This window comes from Cajanus cajan, chromosome 8, assembly GCF_000230855.2.
Source record: "Cajanus cajan strain Asha chromosome 8, NIPB_CcT2T_4, whole genome shotgun sequence".
In the NCBI taxonomy this organism is placed as follows: domain Eukaryota; kingdom Viridiplantae; phylum Streptophyta; class Magnoliopsida; order Fabales; family Fabaceae; genus Cajanus; species Cajanus cajan.
In genome coordinates, this window is record NC_138524.1 from 24,290,350 (window position 1) to 24,300,791 (window position 10,442).

The 10,442-nt window shown below is 35.8% G+C and overlaps 1 protein-coding gene across 1 annotated transcript; it reads right to left on the minus strand.

Annotated features, from left to right (window-relative positions):
* Positions 1–1,191: 1,191 nt before the first annotated feature.
* LOC145950339 (uncharacterized) lies at positions 1,192–3,401 on the minus strand. Its single transcript, XM_083061428.1, has 3 exons — positions 2,665–3,401; positions 1,786–2,521; positions 1,192–1,515 (listed from the first exon to the last, which is right to left on the minus strand). The coding sequence occupies exons 1-3, from the start codon at positions 3,399–3,401 to the stop codon at positions 1,192–1,194; spliced, it is 1,797 nt and encodes a 598-aa protein (XP_082917554.1).
* Between the last annotated feature and the right edge of the window lie 7,041 nt (positions 3,402–10,442).

The following is a 10,442-nucleotide window of genomic DNA, read 5'->3' on the forward strand; positions in this document are numbered from 1 at the left end:
TACGTTTAAATTAATAACAAATTAATACATATTGATATTTAATTTAATTTAATAATGAAAATGAGTATAAATAAAATTTACCAAAACATCTGTCCAAATATGGTTTTTGACAACCTCCTCTACCTCATCCCAACTAGGCAATAAAATAGAAACCTTGGTTCTAGCATGAACCCCCATCGTACTCATAAATTGGGCAGCTGAATCCCCCGTAGGTTGCCCAGTGATCTCATCTATATCAACATGTATCCTCTCTCCGTTGAGGCGTTTGGATGCAACTTTTTTCATTCTAGTGGGACCTCTGACTTTCTTCTTGATTGTAGATTGTGTAGAGGATGTAGACTGTATAAAGTCTGAAGTAGAGTCTTGAGGTTCTTCCATATTTACCTATTAACACAAAAATAAATTGTAAGTTATTAGTATAAATTGAATTGATAACATGTAGTATAAAAATAGAAGTTAATAAAAATACAAAATTATAATAACCTATTTCGGAAATATCATCAATTTGGAATTTTTTTCCCATATTCCTTCCTGATGATCATCACGAGTGGCATGTATATCGTCCACATCATCATTTTCATTAAAAGTTGGCAGGCATGTTGAGAAGGAAGGAGTATCCATAATATCAATTGAATCCCCAAATTCGTCATCGATATTGTTACTCCTACCTTGCAAAACAACTGACCACCTATTATTAGATGGATTAGTGACATAAAATACTTGCTTTACTTGAATAGCCATGATGAAAGACTCTTCTTTATGACCAACTTTATTAAGGTCCACCAGGGTAAATCCAAATTCATCAATTTTGACACCACTATTACTATCAACCCATTTGCATTTAAATACAGGTACTCGGAATGGACCGTAATCGACCTCCCATATGTCTTCAATAACTCCGAAATAGCACATGGACGCTTTGATAGGGTTCTTATCATTTTTGGTTGAGAAATGCATAGATTGAGCAACTATCATAATCCCACTATTTTGCATGGTACTTTTGTCATCTTGTGCCTTTGTATAAAATGAGTAATTGTTAATGTCATATCCACAAAAAGTAAACACATCAAAGTTAGGTCCTTGAGCTAGGCATTGTAAAGTTTCAGAAACATTTAAATCTGTCCCAACATTCTTTTTGAACCACTTGATGAAAGTCTTGTTATGCTCATTCAACACCCATTTTTCAGGCATTCAAGGGTTGTTTGTCTTCACTAAGTCTTTATGGGCATTTAAATAAGGAAGAACCTCATCGGTGTTGTTCAATATATAAAAATGTGCTTGAAGCACTTTTTCTCGTGGCATGGTCTTTAATTTTGTGCCTATCGTACCCTTCCCAGCAATTCGTTCCTCATGACGAGTCTTAGGAATGCCTATTGATTCAGCTTGGGACATGTATTCAGAACAAAACTCAATTGCTTCCTCTGTAATATACCTTTCTATAATGGATGCTTTTGGACGATGTTGGTTCTTCACATACCTTTTTAATATCTTCATGTATCGCTCAATTGGGTACATCTATCTCAAAAAGACAGGACCACACAACCTAACCTCTCTGACCAAGTGGATGATTAAGTGAACCATAATGTCAAAAAATGAAGGAGGAAAATACATCTCCAATTGACACAATATTAGAACAGCTTCATTTTCCAACTCATCTAACTTATGTGGATCAATTACTTTGCCGCATATGCCATTGAAAAACAAGCAAAGCTTAGTTATGACTTGTCTCACATTTTAAGGTAAAACGTCACGTATCGCGACAGGAAGAAGTTGTTGCATTAGTACATGAAAATCATGAGACTTCAAGCCAACTAATTTCAAATCTTTCATTGATACTAGACTTTTTACATTAGAAGAGTAACCATGCAGCACTTTGACACCATGTAAGCACTCACAAAAACTTGTTTTCTCCTTTTTTGACAATGTGTGACATGCTGGGGGCAAATATGTTCGCTTACCCTTAGGTTGTGGATACAATTGTTGTCGTATTCCCATGAATTTCAAATCTAGACGAGAGTTGAGTCCATCTTTTGTCTTGCCTTGAATATTGAGAAGTGTGCCAATTACACTATCACATACATTTTTCTCAACATGCATGACATCAATGCAATGTCTAACATCAAGAACTTTCCAGTATGGAAGATCAAATAATATCGACCTCTTCTTCCATATGCTTCTTTCTTTGGGTTGTTTTCCCTTCTTTCCAAGTGTCATATTTAAATTCTTCACCCGTTCATAAACTTGCTCACCAGTTAATGCAGTAGGAGCACTGTCATATTCTTGAAATCCATTAAAAGCTTTTTTTAACCTTCGATATGGATGATTAGGTTTAAGAAATCTTCGATGGCTAAGGTAAACTGTCTTCTTCCAATTAAGAAGTTGATGGTAACAAGTGTCCTCTTCACATATAGGACAAAATTTATACCCCTTAACACTGTAGCCGCACAAGTTTCCATATGCTGGAAAGTCATTGATTGTGCAGAACAATATGGCACGCAACCTGAACAATTCAACTGAATACCTGTCAAACACATCAATTCCTTTTCCCACAACATCTTTAAGTCTTCCACCAATGGACTTAAATAAACATCAATGTCCTTTCCTGGTTGCCTTGGACTAAAAATCATCATAGATAGCATTAAATATTTGCGTTTCATGCACAACCACGGAGGTAAATTGTAAATTGTCAACAAAACAGGCCATGAACTATGCTTAGTACTTAAGTTACCAAACGGATTCATTCCATCCGTAGCTAGTCCAAGCCTCACATTTCTTGGCTCCTTGCCAAAATTTGGAAACATAGAATCAATTTTTTTCCATTGCAAACAATCTGCTGGATGCTTAAGACTTCCATCACACTTCATTTCATCTTCATGCCATCTCATTAGCTTTGCGTCATCCGCATTAGCAAACAAACGTTTTAATCTTGGAACAATTGACAAATACCATAAAACCTTCGCTGGAGAACCCTTAGTGCTCACATCATAATCAGAATCATCTTGTTTCTTTTTATATCGTGACAACCCACATCTTAGACATTGATGCAACCCTTCAAACTCACCATGATATAACATACAATCATTTGGGCACGCATGTATCTTCTTATACTCCAAACCCATAGGACACAACACCTTTTCTGCCTCGTAGTTACAATTAGGCAATGTGTTACCCTCTGGAAGCATTTCTTTTAGTAGCTCTAACAATTCTGTGAAGCTTTTATCACTCCATCCATTTCTTGCCTTCAAATTAAACAATCTTAATATCGCTGAAAGTCTTGTGAATTTTGTACAGTTTGGATACAACGGCTTCTCCAAATCATTGCACATAGTTTCATACATATGTGCACGCTTGATTGATTCTGGACCCACATCACAAAGCATCTCCTCTAACCGATCAATCATATCTATCTCTTGTGTAAATGTTTGAGTTTGAGTTTCGACTGATACACTTTGAATGTCATATTTTCACCATGCCATATCCAACGTGTATAATTTTTAAGAAATCCATCACATAAAAGATGTTCTCTGCAAGCAGAACGGGCCGTTCCAGTTTCAAAAGTCGCCCAGAATCAACGAAATAACATACATGAGAAGAGAATGTTACCTTCCAAGAAGAATATATGAAGCTGGACACTTTAGATGAAAGCCCAATAGAGTAAAGAGAAGAATATATTCGTAGACTTAATCTAAAGAATATATGGAGCCAAAGATGAGAGAATGGAGGGGAAGGGAGAATGATCGTAAATTAAGTTTCTGATGCTACTTTTAAAATTCGCTCTTCAATAGCCAATTTTAAAAGTGCTACTTTTAAAATCAGTCATAAGATAGCCGATTTTAAAAGTAATGTCATTATTTACAAAATTTCCACCGCGTCACTTTTAAAATCGGTTACCTTATGACCGATTTTAAAAGTAGCACTTTTAAAATCGGCTATTGGAGAGTCGATTTTAAAAGTAGCATCAGAGACTTTTAAAATCGGTCATAAGGTAGTCGATTTTAAAAGTAATGCCATTATTTACAAAATTACCACCGCATCACTTTTAAAATTAGCTACCTTATGACCGATTTTAAAATCCCGATTTTAAAAGTCATTTTTGTACTAGTGACGATGAATAATAATTATCTTAAAATTGATAGTTTAAAACAAAAACTCAATATATAACTAACTCAAACAAATAACTAACCATAAAAGTTATTTCCAAAACTATTTCTTACAAAAAAAAAAGGTCTCATTACTTTCCCATTTCAAGATGGTTAAAGTATATATAGAACATCAGTAAACATAAATGTCATCTCCATCTTTTTTTAAATTGATATAACTTACTAATAATTTATACATAATAGAGAAAAAAAAATTAATTAAACATACAATTAAAAAAAGATAAACTTAAATATAATTGTTTAAGTGCAGTTGGTATTTTTTCCAATTAAAGTTAGAGTTTTATTTTGGTGTTATGCAAGTACATTTAATGCAAGTCTTATTAATATAATTTATGTATACTATGAGGTAAAACTTCAACTCTAATTGGAGAACAGTACTAACAAATTAAAGAATTGTACCTAAGTTTTGTCTTTAAAAAAATAATATTATTTTTGTTATTTTTTCATTACTATTTGTTTTGTACAAGAAAATTTTCCACAAAATTTATTTATTGGGAACATACAAATTATTTAAAACTAGCTAGATGGAAGAGAAGTTAAAGAAACTCAAATATTTTAATTATTTAACATCACAAATGAAAAATTCAATAATTATATGCATAATTAACTATCATTAAATAAATGAATTAAATTGATTAGTCAAAAGTTGTAAAATAAAAACATTTAATAAAAAAATAGTTGTAGTAGATTATATTTAATGAATTAAATTGATTAGTCAAAAGTTGTAAAATAAAAACATTTAATAAAAAGTAGTTGTAGTATATTATAATATGTTAAATAAAAAATTTGCGAGAAATCAAAATTAAAGAACTACATCACTAAAAAATATATATAAATTATGAAGCATTATCACTTCCCACCCAATTAACTTGTAACCTATAAGGTTATAGGTGGCCAAATCTAATTTACTTCATTTTACTCTGTGCACTTACGCTTTAACATTTGTCTCTCTATTTTAAATATGATTCAAGCACGTCATATTCCTTTCTAGATATTTAATTTTAAGGAGTAATTCTTTGATAACTCATATGTTCAACTTCTTTCTTGACGATACTATTAAACAAATACAAAAGGCTGTTTGGTATCTTTCTTTCATATATATACACGCATTGACATTTTCCTCCACATTAATGAAAACGAAATTCATCCTAAAAGTTCACATTATTTAATAAAAAAATTTAATATTCTTCAAAACTTCACGCAGTAAAAGTGTGGAACATACATATTCCTTTATTTATTTATTTATTTATTTATGATCCACTGTAATTAATATATGAAGTTTCCTCAGTGAAGCAAGGACTCTACGTACTACAATGAATATAGTCATTGGACAATTTGACTTGTTGCCAGAATAATGGAAACAGGTTGCTAAAGTGTATTTCCAAAGTGCCATGGTTGGTGTACACGTTTCGATGTAAAGTCTAGTTGCTAGCTAGGAAAGATACTAGAAGCATGAAGAAAACAACAAACAACACAATCAAACAGATATCATTTAGAATTGGGGAGATTTTCTTAGACAGGTGAATTGGCAATTTTGGGTGATAGTGGAAACCAAAGTGTGACAAATCATACATTGTAGAGGGGCCATACATAAGAAAACATGAAGGGACAATTTGGTAATTGTGAAGTTCCAAGAAAGAGTGTGTGGTTTGGTTTAGGAATATTGGAATAGTCTTAGTGGGTAGTGGGTATTTGGAATTATTAACTTTCACTAAGCTTTTGGTTAATCATTACTGACTCATATATTATAATTAATGTATTAAGGTCAGCTAGGTAATTTGCATATGATAATGTGCATCGTCCATTTCCTTTCCTCTCTTCTCAAGAGTCAAAATCACATTATTCTACTTAGTGGAGTCTAGTAACATGTAATTAATATTTAGCTGTGCGGTTCACAAATTGAAATTTTTTTCATTTAGATTAAATTTCCGTTTTGGGGCACTAGGGAATTCGTCCAAAAAAGAGGAAAAAAATGTGTGTCTTCGATTAGGGACGATTTAAATCTACCACCTACCAAATATCAAATTAACACGCCATACTTAATTGAATTAATCAAATTTCACAAAGATAATTAGAAAAAGGCATTTTAAACCATTTGAAAAGTCTTTTAATTTAAGCATATAGTAGATAGATAGATTCAAATAATAATAATAATAATAATAATAATAATAATAATAATAATAATAATAATAATCTCTCTCTCTCTAACCAACTATTTAAAAATAAATTTGTTAAAATGTTTAAAATGTCACTACATAATAAACTTATAATAGATTAGGACATATTACAAATATGCGAGAATTCTACTCAAGCTGAATAAGATCAATGTCTGTGAAAAATTATTTCTTATAAATATTTAATGCAATTGTATATTCAGAGCTTAAATCAAATGTTATTAGTTACATTAGAACAATTTCATACTAATCGATTATGTGAATTTGAGATAAGAGATTAAAAAATAAATTAAATTATGCCTGAAAAAATATATTGAGTAAATAAGTTGGATATATATTTAAAGTTTTAAATTTGAAAAACAAGTCAGACTCAAATTTTGTATATATAATTTAACTCAATTCGTTTTCATCCATACTTTCGACGTAACAAAGTCCATCAAAGGGTAAACATAACATATATGGTAGACCAAGATGTGTAGGATTCAAAACAAAACTTATCATGATTAGTGGTAAGCTTAAAAATAGGATATAATTGGTAAAAAAAAAAGCTTTAAAAAGTTAAAGTTGTTTATTGTTATATTACAATATATTTATGATCTGTGTTAGATGCACGTAGGTGATTTTATTTATTTATTATTATTTGGATTGAATTATGGGGATGTTGATTGTTGAGCTTCAAGAAGACTGAGGTCTAAATATATTGAAATGATATGCGATTGATTTTCTAGTAATCAAGACATTGAAAAATGAGTTGATAACTATAAAAAATATTTCAATGTTCAACATAGTAGAAATTCATAAAATATTTGTATTTAATTTTTATGTCTAAAATTTAAAATTATTATTTTTGTCTCTTACAAACATTTTAAGATAGGTTATAAACATTTATATTGTTCTTACCGGAAATTTGTGGTAGAGATGATCCGCCAGGTAAGATCGGTGAGCCTTTTTCACTAGTACGCTGGTGCTCCAAGATGGGGGTGGTACCTGCCAAAGAGACTCCGATGCTAAAGTTAGGGTTTGTATGAGTGTGAGTCTCATATAAATAATGCACGTACCTGGGTGTGAATTAGGGTTTTTCTAGGCCTTGGGCCCGAGATCAGTTATGACCTAATTGGATAGCGGACCTCGTCTTGGCCGAGGTCGCCCAACGCGTATCCGAGGTCGTCTTGCGCTGTGATGCGGAGCTCGAGCTTGGTAAGACGGTACGGATAGTACACTAGCCCCCGAGCTCCGAAGATCGTAGGTCGAGGAGTTAAGGCCGAGCTCGTCAAGGGGCCGTGACCTTTCGCGTACGCCTACCTTGTGATTGCGGCGCGGTGACAAGATTGTATTTTTAGCTGTTTGATGACGTGGCCTCTTTGGCCGATGTGGTATTCCGATGTCCATGTTTCATGGCTGAGTTGAGGAAATCGACAATAGTGAGTTTACTACTTGGTCAGACTATAAAACCTTTGACCGAGTCAATCGATTGGTGAGGGACAAGTCGGCAACTCGGCTAGCCAGTACACTTACCCCCCAAGCTCCGAGTGATGTAAGAGCGAAGGGGCTTTTGAGGAGCTCCCAAATTTGTTGTTTGAAGGTTCAAATTTGACCTTGTTAAGTAGATGTGATCTTCAAGGGTCGAGCTCGACCTTGGTTAAGAAAATGTGATCTCAAGGTTCGGACTCGACCTTGGCATAACAAGGTTCGAACTCGACCTTGGTTAAGAAAATGTAGTCTCAAGGTTCGGACTCGACCTTGGCATAACAAAGTTCAAACTCAACCTTGGTTAAGGAAATGTAGTCTCAAGGTTCGGACTCGACCTTGGCATAACAAGGTTCGAACTCGACCTTGGCATAACAAGGTTCGAACTCGACCTTGGCATAACAAGGTTCGAACTCGACCTTGGTTAAGAAAATGTGATCTCAAGGTTCGGACTCGACCTCGGCATAACAAGGTTCGAACTCGACCTAGGTTAAGAAAATGTAGTCTCAAGGTTCAGACTCGACCTTGGCATAACAAGGTTCGAACTCGACCTTGGTTAAGGAAATGTAGTCTCAAGGTTCGGACTCGACCTTGGCAAGTCGTCACGGTTAATGTGCCAATACCGAAAATATATGGGAATGGAGTTGCTTTATTGATTTATTTCTGAGGTGTGCCTCGTTAAAACCTTCTTTGGCCAAAAACCCTTTTCTTTAATGGGAAAAAAGGTTGAGGAGGAAAACGAGTACATCACCTGAATTTATAAGTTAAGAGAAATAAAATTTGAGGTGGGTGGAATTCCAGGTTCCAAATTTTCCTTTGGAGGGGTCTGTTCTTGTATCTCTCACCCCACCAAACAAGGTCGCCAACTTTAAATGTTTGTGGCTTGACCTTGGTCTTGCTTTCCTTATGGTTTGTTGCGAACCTGGTCACGAAAAGTAGAGTGCTCTTCCATCTGAATGTACCCTGCAGCTCGGGCATGGAGTTCGTCCATATCAAGAGGAGATCGTAGAAACAGGCTGTCCACGAAAGGTCCAAGCTTGAGCGCCATGAGCATGGCGTGTAGGGCGACCTCGGGGTTCAATTTTCGAATCTTGACCGAGATACTGACAAAGCGTTCCATGAACGCCCTTAGTGATTCGTCGTCGTCCTGTCTGAGACTGGCCAAGGCGGCTGATGTGACATGGTGAGGTCGACTCGTGGCATACTGCGCCGTGAATCGCCTTACCAGAGTGTCGAAGTTGTCTATTGACTCCACCGGTAGTTGAGTGTACTAGTTGAGCACTGCCCCCTTGAGCGAGGTCGGGAAAACCCTACACAGAATAACATCTTTATTAGTGTATAGGTTTACCTGTGTAATGTACAGATCGACGTGCTCGTCTGGGTCTGTCGTGCCGTCGTAACGGTCGATGTGGAGAGGCTTCCATCCAAAAGGGAGAGGCGTTTCCATGATGCCATCCACAAAAGGATGACGGCAGAAGGTCGCTTGATTTCTCGTGACGTGGGCAGGAGCATTGTTGACCTCGTGAGCCGACCTGTTCGTCGGTGCGTGAGACCAATGTGTGACAGGTCGGGGAGTGGGTGCCTAAGGCGCGGTTGGGGGTTGAGAGACTGAGTGCCCCTCTTCCTCGTGTTGGTTATTCGATGGAGGGGGTTGATCAGAAGGGCGCCGAGGAAGCTGGGCGCGAATACGTTCATTCTGCGCGCCGCTAGGTTAGCTTCGTTAGCGGTACGCAGCGCCGCTAGGTCAGTTTCGTGCTTGGCACGCATGTTTCGCAAATCGGCGTCGTGTTGTTGCCGCATCTGCTCGACCTGTTCTATCAGTCTTCTCAATGATGTTGCGTCACCCATGCTTGTCGCATGATCAGCGTCGTCTGTTGCTCGTCTGCTATGGCTTCTGGTGAAAACCATACGGGTGGCCGATAAGAGCCGTCTTGATTGGCCCCACAGTGGGCGCCAAATGTTCTTACCAGAAATCTGCGGTAGAGATGATCCGCCAGGTAAGATCGGTGAACCTCCTTCACTGGTACGCTGGTGCTCCAAGATGGGGGTGGTACCTGCCAAAGAGACTCCGACTAAAGTTAGGGTTTGTATGAGTGTGAGTCTCGTATAAATAATGCACGTACCTGGGTGTGAATTAGGGTTTTTCTGGGCCTTGGGCCCAATATCAGTTATGACCTAATTGGATAGCGGACCTCGTCTTGGCCGAGGTCGCCCAACGCGTATCCGAGGTCGTCTTGCGCTGTGATGCCGAGCTCGAGCTCGGTAAGATGGTACGGATAGTACATATATAATAATTTAAAAACTTTTTTAGGAATGTCAAATACTATCATGAAATCATTAATAGTTGTGATGAGTAATGATGATCACTTAACCTTTTTTTATTTTAACATTATCATTTAACCTTTTAATAAACAAAAAAAATATTTAAAAATAACCACATAAAAAATAGAGATTAAAAATAATAGTTTCAATTTAGAGGGATATAGAGAAATTTTTTTACAAAAATCAAAATCAAAACTTACTCATTTTACTGAGACTAAAAATAATTTGTTTTAAATATACTTATTTGATGCAATTTTATAAGGGTGAGAGATGAGTTAAACTAATTTTTGATACGAGGCTCAAGCCTCTCAAGAACAAT

Coding starts and splice junctions, on each gene's coding strand:
- LOC145950339 (XM_083061428.1), bottom strand. CDS start 3,401: ATGATTGATCGGTTAGAGGAGATGCTTTGTGATGTGGGTCCAGAATCA. Junction 2,522..2,664: donor ATTTACAATTTACCTCCGTG/GTTGTGCATGAA, acceptor TGTGTTTGACAG/GTATTCAGTTGAATTGTTCA. Junction 1,516..1,785: donor TGAAGTCTCATGATTTTCAT/GTACTAATGCAA, acceptor TTTTTGAGATAG/ATGTACCCAATTGAGCGATA.